At 41.1% G+C, this 25,500-nt stretch overlaps 1 protein-coding gene across 1 annotated transcript in view; it reads left to right on the forward strand.

Moving 5' to 3' along the window:
* Window positions 1-993: 993 nt before the first annotated feature.
* Window positions 994-25,500, forward strand: part of MYRFL (myelin regulatory factor like) — a 115,779-nt gene continuing 91,272 nt past the window's right edge. Inside the window, exon 1 of the mRNA XM_012537447.3 lies at window positions 994-6,122. Within this exon, the coding sequence (XP_012392901.1) occupies window positions 6,077-6,122 (46 nt within the window). The 5' untranslated portion in view covers window positions 994-6,076. The remainder of the gene's footprint in view (window positions 6,123-25,500) is intronic.

Genomic DNA, 25,500 nt, shown 5'->3' on the forward strand with positions numbered 1-25,500 from the left:
AGTTCAGGATAGGGTTACCTTTGGATGAGGGGGAGATAAGGAGAGAGAACTGAGAGCAGCAAATATGTGAGTAAATCATTGTTAATGTTCTAGTCCCTGGATTGGATGATGGGTTCATTTGTCATTTAAAGTAAATGCATGAACAAATGAATTAATAGAATCATGCACAGACCATGATGGTGGGGTGTTACAAACCAAGGATTATGACTAGTCCAATTATATAAACCTGAATTCCAAAACCTAAAAGGGATAACAGGACCTGTTGATGAATTGGAAGAAGGAAAGGAAAGAGAAGTCGGTTCTGAATCCTAGGCTTTTGGCTTTAGCTATTGCTGCAATTTACTGAGATGAGCAAACCTGGGATGGGGCATATTACACATGGTGGAATAGAGACAAGAATTTAGTGTCTAACACATTGTTTGAGATGCCCGTTAAGCATCAAAGTGGAAATGTTAAGTAGGTATTGGATATACAAGTCTAAATTCAATGATATGGTCAGACCAGCAGATAAGTTTGGGAGTAGTTAGCCATGAGATCAGACGAGAGCTTTAGGGATACTTTCGAGTAGGAGAAGTACGGCACCGGGCCCTGAGCTATGACAGAGAGAGGAAAAGCCTACGAAAAAGACTGACTACAGAGGAGCTAGTTGGAATGACAAGGCGGAGGAGAGGGTAGAGTTAGGGTGCTGACTAACAATTTAGATTCTTGAGAGTATTTCTATAAAGAATTTAATCGCCCTGATTACCAATTCTGAAAAAAGAGGGAACGATTTTGATACATTTCTATAAGTAAGTTCAGAGCTGGGGAGAGATCCTGGCCCAGTGGAGAGAACTCTGGATTGGGAGTTGCTCAGAAGACATACATTCTGGTCCAGGCTTGGTTCCCCCAAACCTGAGAGGTTAGGTAGGTGGCCACTCCTCTCTGACCTCCTCCATAAAGCTGGATCAAGCATTCTCCAAGCATCTCTCCCAGCTCTGAAAACCCACAGCCTTTGACTAAGCATCTACACTGAAAGAACAAAGGTTTGTTCAGTCCTGGAAAGAAGTTGCAACCACCAACCTACCCACTTCCACACCACCATATAAATCCTGTGTTTTTTTGTTTTGTGCACTCAGAGTCTAAAACGGGTCTACTTTTATTCAGAAGCTTTTATTTTCAAAGATTTTCTTCACTGTTTTTCCCTACATAGATTTTTTTCTTTCCTATAAGGCACAATGTTTAAAACAGTCCAAAGCAGTATGAATATGTATTTGTGTTTAACGTTTGTGCTAGAAAATACTTTTCTGTTTTCCTCATGGGATGCAGTACCATCTTAGGAGATGCTAAGTTTCTTGTCTTTGATATGTGGGCAAATAAAGACCCAGTAATATCTACAATTTGTAGAACTTCTAGAAAGAGAATTCCTCCACACTAAATCCATTCATTCTTTCATTCACACATATTTGAGAGGCTTATATGTGTCAGGAGCTGTTGTAGGTGTTACAGGAGCAGCAGTGAGCAAGACAGGCAAGGTCCGAATTCTCATGGAGCTCTCAGTGTAGTGAGAAATGGACAAAAAGACAAATGTTAAAAGATGGGACACGTTCTCTATATATAATTAAAATGAGATAATGGCTAGAGAGAATGAATGACTACTTCAGATTAGGTGGTGAGGAAAGGCCACATTTAGGACTTGACATTTTTAGGCAGGGCTCTGAGGAGATCCATTCTTGAGAAGGGAGGAGAGTAGGGAGAGCATTTTAAAGCGGGTGTAAACCCCTGAGGAAGAAACAAAAAACGGCAAGAAGAGCTGGTGTGCAGTTGGTGGTAGGAAGAGAAAATTGGAAGGTTAAGCAGGGCCCGACTGTGTAGGTCTTTCTAAGTCATGGTTGGAAATTGGGAGCTTTCTGTGACATCTGTGGTCAAGCTCTAGCTGGCTGTTTCTCAGCACAGCTTTTAAATACTGGAATCCCCAGATTTTTGCCCTGGGCCCCTTTCTCTTTCAATATTCTTTAGATCGTCTCATTTAGGCTCACGGTCTTAAAAACTTTATGTAACCATTGCTCATAACTGTGCATCTCCAACCCTGGCATTAATCCTTCCCTAGCTCCAGACTCTTGTATCCATTTGCCTATAAAGTCACTCCACTTGGATTTCAAATGGGCATCTCAAATCTAACATGGCTGAATACCTGCCCAGTTGCTTAAGCAACAATCTAGGGCTTATTCTTGATTTCTCCATTTCTGTCACCACCACCCCAGTCCAATCCATCAGCAAGTCCCGTCAACTCTCTCCAAAACATATCTTGGATCCATCCACTCCTCTCCGTGTCCACTACGTCCACTCAGTCCAAGCCATCATCATCTTTCACCTGGACTCCTGCAATAATCTCTTACTTGGTGTCCTTGCTTCCACTCCTGCCCTTCTACAATCACTGACAACACCCAACATGATCCTTTTAAAAACAAAAATCAGAATGTCACTTCCTACTTAATGTCCTCTCATGGCTTCTTAGAAAAATAAATCCAGGGACTTCCCTGGTGGTCCAGTGATTAAGACTCTGCACTTCCACTGCAGGAGGTGCATGTTTGATCCCTGGTCAGGGAACTAAGATCCTGCATGCTGCATGGTGTGGCCAAAAAAAAAGGAAAAATAAATCCATAAACCCAAACTCAACCCAAACTCATTAAGTTTCCACAGTGATAATTGTTAACAGAGAAATAATAAAAATCAGCTTGGAAAACTGCATGAACCTATTTAAAATGAAAAAAAATATCAGAGAAGAGGAGCAAGCTTGCTAAAGAATAGAAACCCTTGCCAAAGGCAGCTGTCAAGGAAGTACAAGCCCACAAACAGTCTGAGTTCAAGAGGAAGGACTGTGATATGAATACGAGAATTCTGGAGCTATCAGTCTCAGGGACAGTCTTAAGAGAGACAAGGTTCCCATCATTACATCCCCAGATTTAACCACAGCTGCTCAGCTTTGATCAATTTATCTGTTGATGTTCTTAGGAAATGTCAATACCAAAACAAATCCAAATGACAACTACGTTAGATTGCTATTCAAGAGGATGAGTCTCCATTGAATTTGTGCAAAATGGGATGCCCAGTAGAACCGGAAAATCTTAGACCATTGGAGATGTAAAGACCAGAATCAAGGAAATATGGGTAATATTTGTTATTTACTGTGAGGGAGAAACTTCCACTTAAATCCCAGTTGCCTCCAGCTGCATTGTGCTCAGCTGTGTGCTCTGGACTCATTAATTAATACAGAGGTATTTTCTAGCCCTTCCAACATCTTTCTTCCAAATTCTCTTTGCTTTCCTCAAACCCTGTTGGTTGTTATAATTTAGCCTCCAACCCAGATGTTGCAAACTGAAGGCTGAATTGCCCTTTCATACGTGTGCTATTTGTCCTTGACAATGTTTTGGTGTATTGTTCTGTTTGTTTTGTTTTTAAACGTATTCGTTGCAACATTTAAAAATGAGATTTAAAATTAAAATCTGCATTTCCAGCTTCTCTTTTAAAGTTGGCCCTTTCAAGAACCTTGAGTCCATATCCTTGAGTGGCAGCATGTGGAGGAAGCCGAGTGACACTCCACCTTTTGGGCGGCTCTACCCTTAGGGCAGGTACTCTCTGGTTTGCTCTCTGCTCCACCACCCCTAAGTGTCTCCCTGACGGAGACACAGCTAAGGGTCAGTTGTCGGTTATAAATATGCTCTCATGGTTGTTTTTTTGCTTATTTTGACCCATTTTACTCACTTACCCGCCTGGTCCTATAATTATTTGAGATTGGGACTCCAATTCTCACCTTTGTCTCTCAGCTTATTAAATGGAATCTAATTTCTTTCCTATCACTCATTACTCTGCTGCTGACTATGTGAAGTCTCTGGGTGAACTGTTGGATAGAATCCAGAATCATCATCTGGCAGAGGATATAGTATAGTGACTTAACTTCCAACAGCCTCCAGAAAACTTGGCTGGGAGCTTCCAGCTAAAACATAGGCTACATGTTTTAGACATCTTAATTCATACTGCACCTAAAGGCATGGAAGTCCTTTTAAAAAATCACATTTGATTTCTCCCTTGCTCCCCATATCCAGTTGGTAGCCAACTCTTCTTGGTTCTATAGCATCTTCAGGCTTTGTTACTGCCTATCTGGATTCGCAGTAGCTTCTCAGCTGGTGTAAATTTAGTTACTGCCCCAATCAACACACTCTAACACAGCTTCTTTCTAAATTAGACTTAATTATATCATGCATCACAACTACCCAAATAGAAAATATCAATAGATATGCTTAGAATGAACATGCATGGAATCAAATTCAGATTTAGCCTAACATTCAAAAGCTACCCAAACCCTTCTTCAGCCTACTTCTCATCTTTTTTTCTCACTCCACCATCCATACACCGTAACTCCAGTCGCTGTACCTGGGCTTTCTCCCCTCCAAGCCATTGCTCATGTTTTTAAAAACATGTCCATTGTTTAAGTCTCTTCAAATCCCAGCTCTTTATGATACCTTTCCAGATCTTCCCAGATGAAATTAACCTTTCCTTCCTCTGTTTTCTTGGGATGTTTTCCCCAGCTCTTATCAGAGTCTGCCTTTCTCCCCAGCTCTTATCAGAGTTATAGTTCCTTGTATTTTTCTCATGCCCTACATTTGAGCCTATGGAGGGCAGGGACCATAATTTACACATCTTTTTATTTCCTGCACCCAGCAGAGAGTTTAGCACAAGTTGAACTGAAACAAATAGAAAATCTATTTCTTGAAGCAACTTAATGACTTGTCCTTAAAGATCTGGGGTCCAATATAACTTTCAAAATAGGATTCTAAGCCTCTTTTTTTCCCCAGGATAAAATTAATTTTTTTGTTTAAACAGTTTATATGTGTGAAGTTTTAAAATACTTATTGGGAAGCATACCACATCACCCATACCAATTCTAACAAAAATGAAATAATCTGACAAATGCAGAATGTGGGACATTATATAAGACAGTGCTCCAGGACTGTTAAACAAGTGTCAATGTTATAAAAACCAACCAACCAAAAATGACAAGGATATATATATATATATAGAGAGAGAGAGAGAGAGAGAGAGGGACACAAAAAGCAAAAGTGAGAAAATATTAGCAATTAGTAAATCTAGATGAAGAGTATAGGGTATTTCATGGTACTATTCTTTGAGTTCTTCTATAGGTTAAAAACTTTCAAAATAAAAAGTTGGGGAAAAAGGAAACAGGAAGGAGCTGAAAGGACTAGTTTGATTTCCTAACTGTATTCCTTTTAGTATATTATTAGATAAGTTAATAGCTAAATAGTGAAAACAAAACATTTATTTGGGTATACCTTTCTATTTAGGAGTAAAACCAGCTAGGAGTGAACCACATAGTTGGTTGTAAGAATTACTAAATCAGAAACGCAGTTTTATTGCTCCTTAGAGGGACTTCTCATACTTTATGCTTTCTACTTTCAAAGAAAATAAACTGTAGGAAATGGACGAGGTGCGTATCAAGGAATTTTTTTCACTGCGAGTAGATTTGGAAATATTTAACAAATCCTAACCTTTCATTATCACAAGCCTCGGTATCTATGAAAGTGATTATATTGATTTGCCCTCTTTCTCTAGGTGAAAAAAAAACCCCTATATCTTTGCTAGGCTGTAGCTAAATTGATCTGGTTGATGGAGGCAGAGAAATAAATATATTGGTGTAAAAGGACAAATAGGAGATAAGGCTGTGTATTTATTGCCCATTTATGTAATTACATGTGTCACTAAGGACAAAGGTCCTTAAAACAAAGACGAAAGGCAGAGTAGAAACAGTTCCCTATAGAAAGAGAGATGGATTTTCTACCACTTCCCTCTTCATGAATTTTTCTTTTGCGTGGTTACATATCCTTCTGGTTTTGTGATCACATTTGAAAACTTAACCATCTTTTTGGGCACAGTTTGATGGCTGAAGATATGCTTCACTCCAATAAAAAGAAAATGAACGTTTTTCAAGAGCATTCGTAGGCTTCGAGCTGAGAGGACAGCACTTAGTTCCTGAGGTCTGATAATCATTCTGTGCGGAAGTAACTACCAGGACCACGGCACCATGGATGTGGTAGGCGAAAACGAGGCCCTACAGCAGTTCTTCGAAGGTAAGAAGCCCGTTTCCAACATCTGAGAAATGGTACTGCTTACTATCACTGTCTTTACCTTTTGGGAATTCACTTGGGCTTTGAAAGAAATACTATTGTACTAACTGTCGTGAAGTCAGAAGTGCATGTTTATTTGCTGTGTTTGTAGCAAAAAATCAACGGTATAGGGCTTCCCTGGTGACGCGGTGGTTGAGAGTCCGCCTGCCGATGCAGGGGACGCGGGTTCGTGCCCCGGTCCGGGAGGTATCCCACATGCCGCGGAGTGGCTAGGCCTGTGAGCCATGGCCGCTGAGCCTGCGCGTCCGGAGCCTGTGCTCCACAACGGGAGAGGCCACAGCAGTGAGAGGCCCACGTACCACAAAAAAAAAAAAAAAAAAAAAAATCAATGGTATAGGCAGTGATTTTTAAAAATTCAGGATTTCCATCTTACAGCTTAGTTGTTAAAAGAATCAAGAGGTCAGCATACCTATGTTATTAGAATTTGTCCCTTTTTTTTCTAATCCCTATGTTTCATAAGACTAGATTTTTCTTATCTCTCAAATTATTGAATACAACACAGGAGAAATGTAAGAGTTTACTTAAGATGGTTTTTCTGTTAATATAATTAAATACAAAACAGCCTAACAGTAAAGGAACACCTCTTCCCCCATTCCATTCTTTGTTTTTCACAACACTTTAAAAATGTGTAACTATTGAATGATGATTTTTTTTTTTGAGGTTAAATATATTTTTCCCCAAGCGAAGGCTTACTATAGGACATGGTTACAAAGATTTTTTCCCTAAAAACCTGAAATAGTGGTACCCCTTCTCATATTCAGTTGGGTTGAGATTCTCATGGTGGGTCTGCTGAAAACGTCAGGAAAGGCTTGCCTTCTTGTGACACCTTTCAGGGAGCCATTGGGAGACTGCGTGTTAGTGCAGCTGCAGTTCCTTACCAGTCAGTCATGCTCAGACTTCCCCGGGAAGGGAAATGTTGCCAGAGCTTTTTGCACATTTCCAGGTATTTCCCAGGAGGGAGTATGAGAATAATTGAGCGCAGACCAGCTCACTCACAGAATCCAGAGGGCAGTTAGCAGCACATGGAGAAAGTGCTTTTGGCATTTCTTGTGATTAGCAGAGTGTCTGACAAATACTAGACGTTTAAAGAGTGAATGGAATTGACCCAACACCATATTGTATCGAACACTAAAGAGTGTTTATGTCAAAGAAACAGTGACGTCACTATCAGAAGAAATTAGTACAATACAGTAGGTTCTGTGGCTCGGATTTTGCCACATGGGATAAGAAGGAATATGAGACCTAGAGAATTATGATGTTATTTCAGCCCTATGATCCATCCCATCATGTTCTGTCTCTGACAGTGCTCAAGTCAGTGTGTCCACTTGGGTCACACAGTAGGCACACTAATGTTGCTTAATTGTTGTTGCCTGATTTTATATCCTATGTAACTTTCATTTGAGCAGTAGGTAGCAAGCTCCAAGCTACAGTTATATCTGCTTTATTTTCGGGAAACCACCAATTGATTTTATAAATACACAAAGTCTAGTTGATTTCTTTACAGAGCTAGAGAAGACCTGAAAAGTTCATCTGGTCTACCTTCCGTTTTTTGGAAGTGCTGTTATACCTATAGGGTCACTATACTGTCCTTGTTTATGCTATTTTCAGAAGTCTTTGGGGATATAGTTTCCACAAGTCCTCTGTACAGCTGATTACAAAATCTGATTTATTTTATTATTATTATTATTATAGTATCTTTCTTAGCCCAAACTAAACTCTGGCTCTTTTGGAAGCCTTTTTAACTAGGGAGGAGTAATTTCTCCATGGAAAGAGAATAAAATAGTCAGTGTACATTATCTTTGAATGAATAAATGGAAAAGGTGGTAAGTTTTGGAAATAAAAAATGGAAGCACTAACTTAAGTTATTCCCCTTCCCCCGAAAGTCACACAGCTGGTTGTCTATTTTTTATTATCTGTTTAGCAAATATCGATCACTGACGTGCCAAGTCCAACAACCACATCTTTTAAATGATAGCCTGGAGGGCTTTGAGACATTTCCTTTAGATCATGGTTTCCTTTCTGAAATATTCCTTAGAATGAGGACAGCAAGACTGGATCGGATATTCTCATGAGGAGGGCCAGTTGTTCTATGTTGTGCTCCTGTCGATACGTCAGCTTCTAATTAAATGCAAATTCATATAAAAAATCAAGGTCTGAAAAGCAAGAAAAGTTTTTGTAATTTATTACCCACCTGAAAATTATTTTTGCTTTGCTTTCTCAGACTCTTCATTCTAAGAATCTGGATCCTAAATAATATATGTTTTTCATATGAACACTTTCGTATTAAAAACTATCTGTACTGACAGTATCATCACGAATTAAATGGCCTTGAACATCAGATCTCATGCTGATCATGCTGAATCTTTATGGTGTGTCTCAGGAAGATGATGAGAACAAAGCGTGGTTCCAGGTAGCTGGCAAACCTCATTCTATTGCCTGCCACTGATGCAATAGGTAGGCCCATTAGCTAAAGCAGAAGAGGTGGATCAAGTTCTCTAGGGATCCCAACATCCACTGGAAACTCAGATACCACGTGAAATGTTTGGCTTTTTCAGCAAAGCTGATACCACTGCAAGAGAAAGGTTGTCAGAGGAGAGGCACATTATTTTATTTCTAATAACTAAAAATGGGTTACAACTTAAAATTCTAATAGTGGTAGATTAGTTAAATAGATTATGGTTCTTTCACATAATGGAATATTTTGTAGCTATTAAAAATGACAATGATGGGCTTCCCTGGTGGTGCAGTGGTTGAGAGTCTGCCTGCCGATGCAGGGGACACGGGTTCGTGCCCCGGTTGGGAAAGATCCCACATGCCACGGAGCGGCTGGGCCCGTGAGCCATGGACGCTGAGCCTGCGCGTCTGGAGCCTGTGCTCCGCAATGGGAGAGGCCACAACAGTGAGAGGCCCGAGTACAGCAAAAAAAAAAAAAAAAAAAAAAATGACGATAATAAGGAAAAGTGTTTATGATATAAAGGGGAAAAGCAGATTACAAATTGGTATATATAATAGAATTGAATATATATGTATTTTTCTAGAAAAAAGGTCATTAAAACTGATGTGAAAACAGTTGCTATATATACATACATGCATACCTATATATGTAGAAACAATTGGATGAATACACTACAAGTATTAACAGTAGTTATTTCTTAGTGGTAGGAATATGGGGATTTTTATTTTCTTCTTTATACTTTATTATCTCAGTGCTTCAAAGTTGGAATGCATGATGTCATAGTCAGTTTTTCTTACATAAAGGAGACGGTTTAATTACACAAAACTCCTCTGTTTAAGAGTTTCTTTTCTGTGTAAAGAAAAATTGTATGAAATGGATGAAAAAGAAGATTATTAGGTGTCTTCCATAGAAAACTGTACCTGGATCATGTCCTTTGGGCTGTCAGATTCTATGGGATTTTCACCCTTTATTGTCTTAGAGCTATTCTGAAACTCTGTAAATTGTAGATAATTGATATCAATGCAATGAATTTTGTCTATAGATATGTAAATGAATTATCTCCTTTTGGGGATCAATAGTTTCAGTAAAACCCAGTTTTCCATTTATTTGTAAATTCATTCCATGGCATAGCCAGATTTAGATTATCTATCTGCTTACCTATCTCTATATACATCTGTCGATCTATCTCTATTTATCTATCTAGATACCTAGATCTAGCTCTGCTGTTTGAATTCTCCTTGAACCACTTGTAACATCTTCCTGCTTCCTTCATGAAGTAAATAAAAATCTTTGACATGTGTTCATCTTACATTTATATGAGTCATGATTTTTTTTAATGTGCTAGGATTTACATTTATTGAGCTAACATTTATTTTATTTTATTTTTTTAAAGGGAACGCTATTTATTTATTTATTTATTTTGGCTGTGTTGGGTCTTCGTTTCTGTGCGAGGGCTTTCTCTAGTTGCGGCGAGCGGGGGGCACTCTTCATCGCGGTGCACGGGCCTTTCACTGTCGCGGCCTCTCCTGTTGCAGAGCACAGGCTCCAGACGTGCAGGCTCAGTAGTTGTGGCTCACGGGCCTAGTTGCTCCGCGGCATGTGGGATCTTCCCAGACCAGGGCTCGAACCCGTGTCCCCTGCATTGGCAGGCAGATTCTCAACCACTGCGCCACCAGGGAAGCCCATGAGTCATGATTTTATCTTTAAAAATATATATCCTTTAACACTAGCCAAGTTTTAAGTTAGTTAACTTCGACTTTGTTTTATCTTAAGTTTGCACCAGATTAATAACGTTTCCTGTGCATTTACCATGCATGAAGCACTGTTCCATTCACTTTACATTCATTACCTCATTTACTTAGACTTTGTTTTATCTTAAGTTTGTGCCAGATTAATAATGTTTGCTGAGCATTTACCATGCATGAAGTACTGTTCCATTCACTTTACATTCATTACCTCATTTACTTCTTACAGCAACCCCTCAGGTAAAAAAGGAATAGAAAATGAAGTATGGAAAATCCCATTCCTCAGTTTACCTCACTTGTTTTCCATAGCTGTGACCTTACATTCTTAATTTGGTTCCTTATGGGTATTTCTTTTGGGCTACTGTGATAGCAAGATTCATCTTTTATTTCCCAGCTTTTTAGAACAGTTTATAAAAACTAATTTGAGAATATTTTATTGTTCATTATATTTAATCTTTAAAAAGGAACTTTCTAAATTGGTGAGAAGCTGTTTAGCTCATCCTCTTCATAAAGTCCTGAAGTAGGTTCTCAAATGCTTTTTGGCTTATCACGAAAGCAAAAGAGGAGATGCCTGCCCTGACTGAGCAGAGTGGGAAAAACTACATACAGTTGTGCCTTGGAAGCCGGGAGGAGATTGGTTCTAGGATCCCCTCTGATACCAAAACCCCCAAATGCTCAAGTCCCTTACGTAAAATGGCAGTAGTATCTGCATATTAACCTGTGTACATCCTCTAGTACATGTTAAATAATCTCTAGATTATTCCTAGTACCCAATACAATGTAACTGCTATGTGAGTAGTTGCTAGCACGTGACAAAATCAAGTCTTGCCTTTTGGAACTTTCTGGGATCTTTTTTCCCAAATATTTTCCATCCTCGGTTGGTTGAAATCTGCAAATGTGGAACCTGCAGACACAGAGGGCTGACTCTCCTGAAGAGATCACATGAAAGCAGAAGAGAGAAACTAGCTGAAGAAACTCCCACTCACCCATTGAAGTTTGGGAGGTGAGGGGTAGCTCCTAAAACCAGAAGCTGTGGATGGGCAGGAACCACTGGACAGCTCCTGAGATCTAAGAGAAATTACAGTCCCTTTAGGAAGCTGCTGTCAAACAAGCTTCAAGGTATTTTCTGCCCTCCTCTCTCTGCCTGAGATTTAAATTTCTAGTTAGCTATTTTTAAAGTAGGATGGTAGGGATGCAGGGTAGGCAAAAACATCTGCTACCCATGAGCTGTACAGGAATATGATGGAGGTGTCAAGTTTTTGGGAAAATGAAGAAAATGCTGAAGATTCTGGAGCAGAAAAGCAGAGACTCAAGGGACTGACCCAGATGGAATGAATCTAGAGAGGCTTCAAGGGAGGGTTGGTAGAATTGTTGAGCACGAGAGGGATGTAGCTTGGAAAAGTGCCCAAATGGTGCCGGCACATAGTAGACAGTAATCTTTATAGAATAAAAATGAATGAAGAACAGTGCGCAGACTATTCTGTTCAACAGTTTGAACTCTAGGTTCGGAGCACCCAGCAAGTTCAAATATGGGAAGAAGAAAAACTTGCCCAGTAAGCAGAGCAGAAAGCAGCAGAAAGGTTCAGTGAATAAAACAAACAGAGGCCACTGAGACAAGTGCTGCCAGTTTGTGGGAAGCCCCAGATTCCATTATTACCAGAGGTAAAGTCGTAAATGTCTTATGTGGTTCCTGTGTATTCCTTCTCCAAAAGTGAAACCAACTCTGATTGGTTGATGTTTCTGAATTCCTGTGATTGGAATCAGAAGCTCTGAGCAGCTGAATGCAGTGTAGAGGGCTGGCCCTGGGCAAGACTGTATTGCAGGTAAAGGGTATCTTTGGCCTCCGGCCAGTCTCTCAGTCTTTGTCTTTCTTTCACTTTAAGACCACCAATTTTTCACCCTCTCACATAACCAGCATCTTTATGCCCTCTTCTTCTGTCCCAATAAAACCTGAGTTTGCACAGAAGGTACAAATGGCAAAGGATCTGATGACACCTTACATCTCTAAAGAGTTTTGTATTCAATGTGCTTTCACAGAATACAAAGTCGTTTTGATCATACAAGTCAAAAAGATTACCTTCTCGAAGAGTAGGTTTGGTTGATCTCTAATGGTGGAATTTTAGACATCATGTTGCATCCTAGAAACGCTGAAATTATCCCACAGAGGCAGGTTCTCCTTGTTTATTGATGAGGCCACCTCTGTTTCTGTTTTTGGAGACACTATGGACTTTCTAGGGGACTGGGAATGAGAATACGTCAGGGACAAGAAGAACAACCCAAATCATGCAAGCTGCTTATAATTATTTGAACACGTCTGTCTGATGTTGGCAGGTGATTAGAAATTGTGTTGATTGTCATGAAGCATCCAGAACAAAGAGGCGTGGGCTTGGTGCCATTAAGGAAAAAAATCCCTTTTCTTCTTTCACGCTGGGATCCCCAAGGTGAAGCCGATTTCATTAGAATTTAAAATGTGCTGTAACTAGGTCAGAGCTAACTTCTGTCACCTGCACACACCCTACATTTGAGAACTGCCAACGTCATCAGCAACTGGAGGGAATCCGGGAGCAAAATCACTCAGACAGACGCTTCTAAGAGGAGACTACACCACCTTCTTTGGTGTTATTGATGTTGTCATCTTTTCAGCTTGGGAGTTAGAAGTCAGCTTCTGGAAGACTCCACAATATCTTGGAAGCTAAACATTGAATACATGGACAATTGTGGAAAAAATAGATAACATAAAACAAGAAATAGTTATCACCTGTAATCTCACCACTTAGTGATAACAGCTGTTCACATTTTGGTGTTGATCTTGTGTGTATTTTTTTTTAATGGGATCATACTCTTTATATTCTTTAATAATGGAGTTTTTCATGGAGTATAGAGGGAAACATCTCTTCTTGTCATTACTTATTCATTTATAGCAGGAGTCTGAAAGTAATGGCCCACAGGCTAAATCCGGCCTGCAGCCTGATTTTGTAAATTAAGTTTTATTCACTCATTCATTTAAATATTATCTGTGGGACTTCCCTGGTGGCACAGTGGTTAAGAATCGGCCTGCCAATGCAGGGGACATGGGTTTGACCCTTGGTCTGGGAAGATCCCACATGCCACGGAGCAACTAAGCCCGTGCGCCGCAACTACTGAACCTGCACTCTAGAGCCCGCGAGCCACAACTACTGAAGCCCACACGTCCTAGAGCCCATGCTCCGCAACAAGAGAAGCCACCGCAATGAGAAACCCACGCACTGCAACGAAGAGTAGCCCCTGCTCGCTGCAACTAGAGAAAGCCCGTGTGCAGCAACGAAGACCCAACACAGCCAAAAATAAATAATAAATAAGTAAATTTAAAAAAAAATATTATCTGTGGCTGCTTGGATGCTGTGATGGCAGAGTTGAATGGTGGCAACAGAGACCTTATGGCCCTCAAAATCTAAAATAGTATCTGGCTCTTTATAGAAAATGTTTGCTAACCCTTGATCTAAACCTAATTAATAATAACTATTATTTATTGAGCACCTACTATGTACTGGGTATAGAATCATAATCCTCCATAGGAAGAACATTCCAGGAAAAGGGAATACCAGTGTGAAGTCCCTAAGCTTGAAGTGGTTAGGGGCAGGGCTGGAGTGGGAAGGGGCAGGGGACAGTGTTGAATGACAATGGGGTGGGCGGTCGAAGATGACGTCAGAGTTTGGATTTTTATTCTCAGTGTGATAGGAAACCAGTGGAGGGTTTTAAGCAGGAGAACAGGCAGAACTTGCAGATGGATGGGATGTGGGGGTGAGGAAGGCAGAGGATCAAGGGTGATGCCTAGGTGTTGGTGTCAATAATCGGTGGATTTAGTACAATGTATTCAGCTGTGGAGTAATGGGTGCAAGTGCACTTGTGTGTGTGTGTGTGTGTGTGTGTGTGTGTGTGTGTTCATGTGCATATGTGTGAAATCAAGAATTCATTTGGGGCACTTTACGTTTTAGCTGCCTTTTAGAGAACCAGGCAGAAGTGATGACGAGGCAGTTGGATGTTTGAATCTGGAACCCAAGGGAGGGGTCTGGGCTATAGATATCAATTTGGGAGTTATCCGCGTATGGTTGGTGTTTAAAGCCCTGAGACTAGATGAGGTCACTAAGAAGGGAGTCGGACAAGAGGACCCCACGATAACATTTAGGGACCCAAGTGAGAGCAACCAGCTAAGGATGTTAAATGAGGTGGGAGGAAAGCCAGGAGAGTGTGGTGTTAAGCTAGGAAAGATTAGTGTTTCAAAGAGGGTGTGGTCAAATGTTTTAAATGTTTCTGAAATGCCAGTTAATTGAGCATAGAATTTGGGAAGGAAGGTTGTGGGTGACCGTGACAAGTGGTTTCCATGCAGTAGGGGAAGAAGAGAGAATGGAAGGTGAGTGGCTAATATGGATAATGCTTTTGAGAAGTGCTGTTGTGCCAGGAGCAGAGAAATGCGGCAATAGCCAGAGGAAGTGCAGAGGCAAGAGGGTTTTTACTTGATAATTTTGTTTTTAAGACGGGAGATACGAAAGCTTGATGTGCAGATGGAATGATTCATTGTGGAGGAATAAGCGTTTGATGCGGAAGAGGGAGGGGGATAATTGTGGGAGGGGAACCTTGAGAAGGTGGGTGAGGATGGGGTGGAGAGAGCTTGCCCTTAGGTACCAGGAACACTTACTGTCTTGCAAGGGAGGAAAAGAGGAGTATCTGGAACACATGCAGGTAGTGTGGTAGGTTTCAGGGTGGGAAGCTGAGACAGGTTACTTCTGCTTTACCTGTGAAGCCAGGTGGTGGGAGTGTGGTGGGGGACTGTTGGGGGCTTTAGGAGGGAGGATAAATTATGAAATGATCTTCTTAGTTAGTGTATTAATTTCCTAGGGCGGACATAAAAAAATTACCACAAACAGGTGGCTTAAAGCAACAGAAATTTATTCTCACAATTCTGGAGATAAGAAGTCTGAAATCAAGGAGTTGGCAAGGCCACAAACGCTGAAGGCTTGAGGGAAGAATCCACTCCATGACTCTCTCTAGCTTCAGGTGGTGCTGATGATATCCTTGGTATTCCTTGACTTGTAGACTAATCACTCTCATCTCTGCCTCCATCTTTACATCACCTTCTCCATAGGTCTCTTGTATCTGTCACTTCTCTTACAAGGACACTCATCATTGCCCTTAGGGCCCACCCTAATCCAGGATGATCTCATCTTGAAACACTTAACTTTATTATACCTGCCAACACCCCTTTTCCAGTTAAGTTTGCACTCACAGGTCTGAGTGGTCATACATTTTGGGGTCCATTTTTCAACTCACTACACAGAGTAAAAAGCAAATCGGCCAGGAAATAGTAAGAATGCTAGTCAGTGCCATGTTCATTTGAGATTTGTGGTTAATTACTTTAAGTGAGGTTAGTCACTACATTTGTATGATTTTCTCAGCAACATTCAGCTACTCGGTGCAGTCTTGGAGTGGGTGAAGAATTGGGTTTAACCAAAGTCAGGATTTTCTCATGTGAGTTCCACAGGTGGAAAGAAGAAAAGGGACTTAGAAGTCTTTGCAAGGGAGTAATTAGAGTGATGGACCCTGGAATTTAAGCTGGGTAACAAAGGAGTGGAAGGGGGATGAAGAGGTTTGGAAAAGTGGGGATAAGGTTCATGAGCAGAGGATCTCAATAGGTGAAGGTATTAGAGTAGGGGTATAAATGTCGGGAAGGTCAAGCTGGTCAAAGAACATGACACTTGAAACTGAGATTTCAGAGAATGGTGCGATTATTGGTGATGCCGAGGTTTAGGAGAGGGTCATGGGAAGTGGTGGCTGAGGTAGGATAGAGGTGAGGAGTTTAAGAACCTGAGAGGCTGTGATATTATTGGGTGGATGTTGAAGCAACCAGCAGCGATGGCAGGAGTAGTGTTAGAGGGAGGGAGGTACCAGATGCTGAATGTTCAATGAGAAAGGAATAGTGACCGAGAGGTTGGTAGATGCTATTATTAGCAGGAGGTGGCCTGGTCATTGGCATATACCAAAGCTCGTGAAGGAGGGAGGAAGAAAATTGATCTGGAAGCAGCAATGCAGAGCAAGGAGAACACCTCTCCCGTTTTCAGGCCCCAGGTACATGTGGGAAAACCTTTATTTGAGATGTTCCATAATTTAACCATTTCTTATCATTGGACATGTAGGCTTGTGCTAGGTTTTTCCCTGTTAAATACATACCATTATAACAATTTCCCCCCAAACCCTTAGTTATTAACTTTGTATGAATCTCCCCAAAATATAATTGTTGGAACATAGTATTTTTTTTTTAATTTTGGTCTTTGGTATTGCCAAATTATCTGCTAGGAAGTTTTAAAAAAAAAATCCATCTGCAGACTGTCCCTATCACCACTACCTGATACTAATTTACATTTTTTGACATAAAAAAAGTTACTCTCTGTTCAGAGTCCTTAATTTGGGATGAGATTCTGGAGGGGACTTGAACCCTCTGAAATTGGGTGGAAATGTGTATATGTGTAGGCACATACTTATAGGGAAAGTCTCTGTAGTTTTCATCAGATGATCAGTGAGGTCTGTGGTCTACAAGAGCTTAGAAACTCTGCTCTAGCCCCAGGGCAGGTGAGGCTGCTTCTCTCACCTGCCCTGCCTGGAGCAGCCCACAGTTGAGGAGGGTGTGCTCTGAACCAGGCGGGAGATTCTGGACTGGAGCATGCTTTAACAATCAAAGAATCTAGGAACAGATTCTACTCAAAATGTTGTTAAGGGATGGGAAAGGGAGATTTGATAGCATGATTAAAAGCAATGATGAGGGACTTCCCTGGTGGAGCAGTGGTTGGGACTCTGCACTCCCAATGCAGGGGGCCCGGGTTTGATCCCTGGTCGGTAACTAGATCCCACATACGTGCCTCAACTAAGAGTTTGTATGCCACAGCTAAGGAGCCCACGACCTGCAACTAAGGAGCCCGCCTGCTGCAACTAAGACCTGGCACAACCAAATAAATAAATATTTTTTTTAAAAAAAAAGCAATGATGAAAAAAATCCCTGTTTCATCATCTTCTGAGCTGTAACAGTAGCAGTAATCATTTACACCATAAAAGTATACTGCAACCAGAAAGGGAGCAAATTCTTAAAAGTCTGTTCTCAGTTTTAATGGTGGATATAGAAAATCAGATGCCGTCTCCCTGAGCAGTTGACCTGGCCAGGAAAAGTGGTTATTTCCTCTACTTTGGGCTTCCTTCTATCCCTGGGGCCACATCAGTGGCATTTGAAGAGATGCTTCCAGGGGTCCAGGTGGTGCCCAGTTTGATAGGAGGAAGCCCCTGGCAGTGGGTCAACATCTGTTGGTTATCTGCTTCTAAAAAGATTCTGGAATTAGGTTAAATTAAAAGATACCTTAAAAAATTGATGTATATAAGGGAAGGGAGAGAGTAACAGAACTTCCTCAGGGGAACAATAGTGAAATTAAGTTATCTGTGGGTCAGCAAGGGATTCAGATCTCTTTCCTTGACTCTACCTCTCCTTCCAAATATTCATCAATCTTTCTCCTCCCTTTCATCACCAAACTCTGAAAAATACCCACTCCCTTCATTCTTCACATCCCATTCACTTTTCAACCCAATCTTCTCTGGCTTCTGCTCCAACTTACCCTTCTGAAATTTCTCCTAATTGCTAGATCGTATTAAAGATCGTCGGCCCTCATCCTCCTGGTGTCCTCTCTTCATCGACGTTTGCTCACAGAAACTTTCCTGTTTGATCCCATGGCATCTTCGCCTCTGATTCTCATCCAGTGTCTCTGTTACCTCTCAGGGGCGCTCGCTAGTACACCCTCCTCCTTCTCTGCCCCAGGGTCCTGTTTTGGAAACAGGATATATTTTTTAAATATTTTTGAGCACCAAAAACTCACCCTGAATGGTTTCATTTACTCCCATGGATCAGCATTTCCCCAACCCTATTGCCACATTCCAGACCTATAGTTACAGGTGTTTAATGTACACTCGTATGTGCCGAGTGTGCCTTAGTTTCACCAAAGCAGTACGTTCAAAGTGGAACCCATTATCCTTCCCCTCCCTGATTCCAGTCTTCGCTGCTTCCTATACACCCTTCGGTGTTCACCAAACCTCCCAAACTAGAAACCAGGGTGTCACCCTTACGGGCTCCTCCCATGCTCTACAGCTAATTGTTTACCAAACTGTTGCTAAATGTTTTCAACTGCAGCCTCCCCTTTGGATCGTCACCTCTTGCAAGAGCCTCCTAATTTGTTTCCCTGAGCTGACCACCTTCCACTTCACTATTGGCTCACGTGAACGCCATTACTTAAACATTTCTGTTGACTCTCCATTGCCTGAGCTTAGCATATGGTCCCAAGGTAACATTTCAGTGTCCTTATCTCTGAGACTCCCCCATCCTCACAGTTGTGAGAGGCAGTTTAATGTAGTGGATAGGAGCTTGTTCCAAGGCCAGAGTTCTAATCCTGACTCTGCCCCTTGCTAGCTATGTGATCTTAGGCAAGTTACTTAATCTCTCTGTGCCTCAGTTCTGTATCTATAAAATTAGATACTACTACTACCTATCTAATAAGGTTATTGTGAAGGTTCAGTGATTCAATATGCATGAGGTTCAGAACAGTATCTCAGTTACTATGTTTATCACCATCATCATCATCAGTATTGTTATTAATGTTTCTATACCCCAGCTATGCTGAGCTTTTCATGGTTTCTTAAAAACACCTTTTTATAACACTGGGTGTTTGTGCTGTTTGCCCCAAATGCACTTTCCTACTTCTTCATCCTGTGAAGCAAAATTCTCCATGCTTCTCCAGCACTTTTTCCGTACCTTTGGATGTGCACCTTTCGCGCTGAGGTTTAGTTTATAGGTCTACTTGTCTATCTCCCCAGAAGATAGCGAGTACCTCCAGGTGAGGACCTGACTTTGTCTCATTATCTATGCAGGCTTATTGTCTTGAATGTAGCTGTTACAAAAAAAAAAGAAATATTTGTTAAATATGTGTTAAGTCAAAGAGATTCTTGACCAAAACTTCTGATAGAAAGGCAGGCACCTTTATTGCATCATACAAAGGTTGTGCTCCTTTTCTTATGTATATATATATATATTTTTTTTTTTGCTGTACACGGGCCTCTCACTGTTGTGGCCTGTCCCGCTGCGGAGCACAGGCTCTGGACGCACAGGCTCAGAGGCCATGTCTCACGGGCCCAGCCGCTCCGCGGCATGTGGGATCCTCCCGGACCGGGGCACGAACCCGTGTCCCATGCATCGGCAGGCAAACTCTCAACCACTGTGCCACCAGGGAAGCCCCTTATGTATATTTTAATATCAGAATCAACTCTGGTGGGGGGGAAATCGCAGCTCCTCATAAACATTTTTTTATGTAGATTACTCTTAGATCTGTGACCCATGGCAGATATCTTCCCCTAGGTGTGATAACTCTGTTTCCCCTAAAAAGAACTCTTTATTAGCAGGAAGGGAGTGGAGGTGGTGTAGTGTTCAGTAGGAAACATGGCAGAGATGCTATCTGGGGATGGAGAGAATTCAAAAACCCAGTCCCTCCGTGAGAGGTTCAGGCTATAACTCAAAATGAGTTATAGCTGAGATTCATAATCATTACCTGGGAGTCACTGGGAGATACTAGGAGAAAAACAGAAGAGTAGACTCTCTAGTTTTGACAAAAGTAGAGATCTAGGCACCAGGAAACCAGTCAAGGTAATGGACCCTGGGTTGCAGGAATGATCTTGGAGTTTATCTGATCACAGCATCTTTCCCATTTCTGAGGTTGCATTTCACAGGCCACCCATATCAGCTCTGGAAACTGGGCACCAGTGCACATCATGCACACTGTCTCTGAGCTCCCGACACCAGCCTGCATGTGTGGTGATGAGCGACACAGTAGTCAGAGCATAGGCTTTGTATCCAGATTTCCCTGGGCTCAAATCCCTCCTCTACCATGCACTCGAGATGCTGCTTTAGCAAATGACTGGGTCTCTCTGAGACTGTTTCCTCATCTATTAAATGAAGCAGGTATTACTTCATAGGAGAAAAATGAGAATTAAGTAAAATGATATACGTGAAGTACTTTGAATAGTGCCTGACCTACAGTTATTGCCCAATGAAACAGTATTATCAGTCTTTTGTAATTAAGAAAAATGTTTATTCTTTTAATGGAGCTCCCGGAAGCCGTCTGTGATCAGTAAGGAAACCTCTACCATTTAATGAATGCTTGACTTTATGCTAGACCTTATACAAAGGCCTTTAGCTGTATGTATTCTTAATTTGTACAACAAAATGAACAGGCAAATAATGTTATCATTTTAGTGATGAAGAAACAGAGATTCAGAAAAGGTTTGTACCTTGCCCAAGGTGACACAGCTATTATGTATCAGAGCTTAGAGTTGGACAGATGTCTGTCTTTCTCCAAAGGCCTGTGCTCCTTGCCACTCTGCAGTGTCCTCCAAACAGGTTGCAAGGGGGCATCTGCAAAGTTAGCTGGAACTTAATGGCTCCTCTTAAAATAACCAGAGCTCTTGTGTGTGTGTGTGACAATGTGCGTGTAATTCCATTGTATAGATGAAATTATTCTGGGATGTGAGCTGTTGGAACTTAAGTGCCATGTGGCATTTTTTGGCAAAGCCCAGCTCTGGCACCATAAGATGAAGTGCTAGCAGTAAAAAGGCAGTGGTTTATGTTCATGGAGCAGGCAGCTACAGAAACTCAAAAGATAAGGCTACTAATAAGCATGCAAAGATATAAGAACACCAACACTGACCTGTAGTACTGCTTGATGCAAAACAAGAATCCACAGAGGGAATTTAGGAAGTTGGGTTTGCTCAGAAGTGTAGTAGAAAATATTAACTCTCAATATTGTCCTTTTTGGTACCCAGGCTCAAGACATAAAGTCCAGTAAGATGGTACCCCAATATTTGACACCTTGGTATTAGCAATATAAGAAACCATTGTCATGTAAAGCAACGGGGAGTAATGTGTTCTAAGGCTAACATCATATGACTTGGTAATTGGAAATAGTATCGCTCTCATGGGATTAAAATGATCAATATCCTCAAGTATTAGAAGCCAAGAAAAATGCTTCCTAGAAATCTCTATGATATGCACTTGATGGCAGAAGCCTTAGTTCAGGCAGACCTGGGTTCAAATTCTGATTCCTCTGCTTCTGAATTTTGTGACCTTGGGCCAATAACATAACATTGTAAGTTTCAGTTTTCTCCACCTGTAAAATGGAGATAATAACACCTTCCTCTTGGCGTTGTGAGCATTAATGATAAAATATTAAAATGATGAAGTAAATGATGGTTATTGATTTTTATTATAACATTTGCAAGTGTGGAGAAACAAAATTGCTTGCTCTATTTATTTTGAAACAAGAATGAGTAAAAGCTACATATATATATTCATACTTTTTTTTCAAAGAAACACTCCTGTCCCCAGGGAGTTATTACAACTTTTCGTGTTCACATTAATTCCAGAGCCTTTATAATCGTAAAACCCATTTATAGCCTTTAGTTGCCAAGCAACAAAGGACAAAGTACTGAGTATTTCTTTTTATTGCAAAAGGTTCAGCTTTTCCATGTTGGTCTTGAAATCAACATTTTTCAGAAAAAAACAGAACAGTGAAACTTAATACCATATCTTTAAGGGTTAGTGGGCATTCCTTGTTTGGAGGTTGAATCAAAGCTGAAAGGAATAAGTTGTTATCATTGTTCTTGACTAGTCTACAGCACTTGTCCTAATTTTATAGTAAATCTGTAAGAGGTTCTGAAGTTGGGACACTGCAAACTCAGTTTAAAGAGAGAACTTGTTTCATTTTACCTCTATTCTGTGATGCTCTACCTGTAAGAAAACTAGTTCTTTGATCTGTCAGTTGTCTTTCGGAAAAGGCTAGGGTGGTGTAAAATACATATGAAAAATGTTATCTGCTGACCTCAAACAGGTTATTCAACCATGCATTGGCAGGGTTTGAGAAGTTGGCTTTGAAGCACATAACTAAATTCCCTAATTCTTTGAAAGGTATCAAAGCTTTTAATTACTTCTATTATTTTTGTCTGTGGATAATCAGTAAGTAAAGGTTGGGAACCCCAAAAGAATCGTAAGAATATATTACTGTTTAACATCCTATAAAATATCCTAGTTGAACTAATATTTTTAAAAGCTTATAAAAGCATGTATGGAAACAGTTTTTTAAATTTGCATAGCTATTTCTCTATTTGTGCATACTAAAACAATACAAAAGCAGATCAGAGTATCTTGATGGGAATTTTACTCTCTTGGCCCATGTGCATTCTGTGTGTGCAGTGGGATTCTGTGGATGGAAAGTGTGGAGACAAGGATCCTCGTTCTTTTCTTCCCGTGTGGGTTAGAGAAGCTTGCTGCTTTGAAACAAATCTGTAAAGTCACATAAGATGTTTATATGCGGGAAGAGGCAGAAATGACACCTACAAACTATTTCTTATAAATTCTACAAGGTAACAACTAGTCAAGGTTCTTCTGCTGAGAGTAATGTCCTTTGGGACGATTTTTGTGCCCGAATATAAAAGTGTAAGAGCTAGCTATTAGCGTGACTAGGCTAATTCCTATGGACCAGAAGAGGGACACTATTATCCACACATCTCAAGAAGTGCTGTGCCTTAAGAAGCATTTGGAGTACTACTGTTTCTTCTTTTTATTTACATGGGCATAAGACAGACACACACACATCTCTCTCCCTTCCCCTGGGAGAAGCAGGCTTCTGTGTGAAGATCTGAATGGACCTTTCATGGTGGTGAGGACGACAGGGCTGTAAACCGTGCTCAGGACCTGGTTCTCCTTTTACTGGCTATTTATGGAAATGTTGGGGAAAAACCCCAAAATCCATACCCAGCCACCAATTTTTACAGTTCCTTATTTTGCCAGTTCTTTCCTAACCCATCTTCGAAGTTTCCTTCTCACGCTTCCATTTGTATTATGCTTGTTTATAGAGTTTGAAATTTTACAAACTCTTTCACTTCCTTCAACTCATTGGTCCCTCATGCAACCCTGAGAGGAAGACTTTTTATGGTGAAAGAAATGGATCCTTAAAGAAGTTGACAGATGTGTCTAAAATCACAGGGCTGGTGGCCAAAGCTTTGTCTTTTTCTTCCAAGCCCAGAGCTCTTTCCATCTGCATACCACTTTGCCTTCCCAAAGGAAAAAGTGGGTAAGGACATGTATTGGCTTATTGGCTTCCATATTCTAGGGCTCGATGTCAGAAAAATACTTAAGTCAACATGGTAGATCTTTGGAGAAAACTCCTCTTTTTTATCCTCTCCCTCACTTAACTCTAGTTACTACATACTCTACTGGCCACTGGCTACCCGACTCCTCTCCAGAACAGAGCCAGCAAGTGCCTATATTTCAGGCTTTCCCCTAACCACCTACTTTGATGAAACTGATCTTCCCTGAGTTTAGCAGTTGTTTTACTCTTCTGACTCCTGTGTTTGGGGTAGGGGTGAAGAACAGAGAAGGAATAGGAAGGAATGAACACTTAGTATGTACCAAGCACTAGTAGTAGTAAAGGAAAAAATTCAATGACTCTTGTTAAAGCATGATAAGGAGGACTTTATTCAAGGGAGGGACTGTCGTAGTAGGCAGTAACCACTGGGATGGAATTTTGCAGTGGGTGAGAGAGATTGGGCTCAACTCCAAATACAGCAAGTGGGAAATTATAGCCAAGGAGCAGGGTAAGGGGGAGATTCTTCATAAACTGGCCTAACAAGATTCTTCCTGAAAGTAGGCTCGGTGATCTGACACCACCTGGGGGCTGGTGGAGGATGAGGAACTCGATGGATATCGAGCGTGATCAGATATGAAGGACGAGGGATTCTGGTTAAACTGATTTATCATGATTCTTGCTAAAACTGGAAAATGAAGAGAGAAACATGGAAATAGACCTCACTGAAAAGTTCAAGGGAGCCTGAATACAGTCCGGTCAGGGAGAGAATCTGTTAGTAGTGGGATTATAGATAGATGTTATCACTTTTAGTCTGCAAGCAATGCTTTAAGGTGATAAAACCCACCTCCTTTTTTTGATAAGGAAACAGTCCCAGAGAGTTTCAAGACCTGGAATTTAACCCAAGTCTGCCTGACTTGCGATTTCCCAAAGCTCCTGCTTTCCTTGCCTCCAGGTTACATGGGGCTCCCTCCTTCCAGAACACCCTCGCCCCCCGCCTTGTCCACCTGGCTAACTGCCTTTCACTCTCGGGGTCTCTGCTTTGGCACCCTCCCTTCAGAGCTAGCACATATTCCATAGACCTTTGCATTTCACCCTTCGAAGCATGTATTGCCTTTTTCTGTGTCCGTCTCCTGTGGACAGCTAGAAGGAAGGAACTATGTCTGATTCATTCCTGTAGCCTCAGCAGCTAGGGACTGGCACATAGTGGGCACTCAACCATATTTGCTGAGTCAATAAATAAACTCCAAGCCTGGTCTCTTTTCAGGATCCCAAGTCTTCTGGATTTCCCTCCTTTATTTCTTGCATCGGAGAGGACATGAGCCTGTCCTACACCTGGCTGAAGACTCAGCCCTCAGCCAGTGCTCTGCTGGGCTGTCCCCTCCCTATGAGGGTTGGTAGGAAGGAAGGCATTGCCGAGGCAGGCAGGAACCCTGAAAGCCACACGGTGAGAAGCTTCCTTGTCATATTTTCCTGAATTTGTGCAGGGTCTGCCCATGAGGCATTGATTTAATATTCAGCACTGCCTGTTGCAGATAAGCCAACTCCCCTGTAAAGCCTGTGTGTGGTGTCTCCTCTTTGGCTTCCCTTCCTTTGGGATGTCTTCCTCTTCATCCTTCTCTTTCTCCTTCTTCCTTCTTCCTCTTCCTCCTCCATTTTGGTCTTTGGCAAAATTAGACTTTCTAATAGAACAAATCACAACAATAATTCTTCAAACCCTGGGCATAAAATAAATGAGAGGCCTTGATGAATTTCTATACCATTTAAAAGAAATGTGCTCGGTTTCAGTTTCCCAAATTTGTCTTCCATGGTTAAAAATTAATATTGGTTAACATGCAGTTGATTATGTTTTATTTCTCTTCTTTTGTTTTATTATTCCTGTATGTATTAACATTAGTATGTGCTTTTGAAAAGAAAATGGACAA

This window comes from Orcinus orca, chromosome 11 (genome assembly GCF_937001465.1).
Source record: "Orcinus orca chromosome 11, mOrcOrc1.1, whole genome shotgun sequence".
Classification (NCBI taxonomy): Eukaryota; Metazoa; Chordata; class Mammalia; order Artiodactyla; family Delphinidae; genus Orcinus; species Orcinus orca.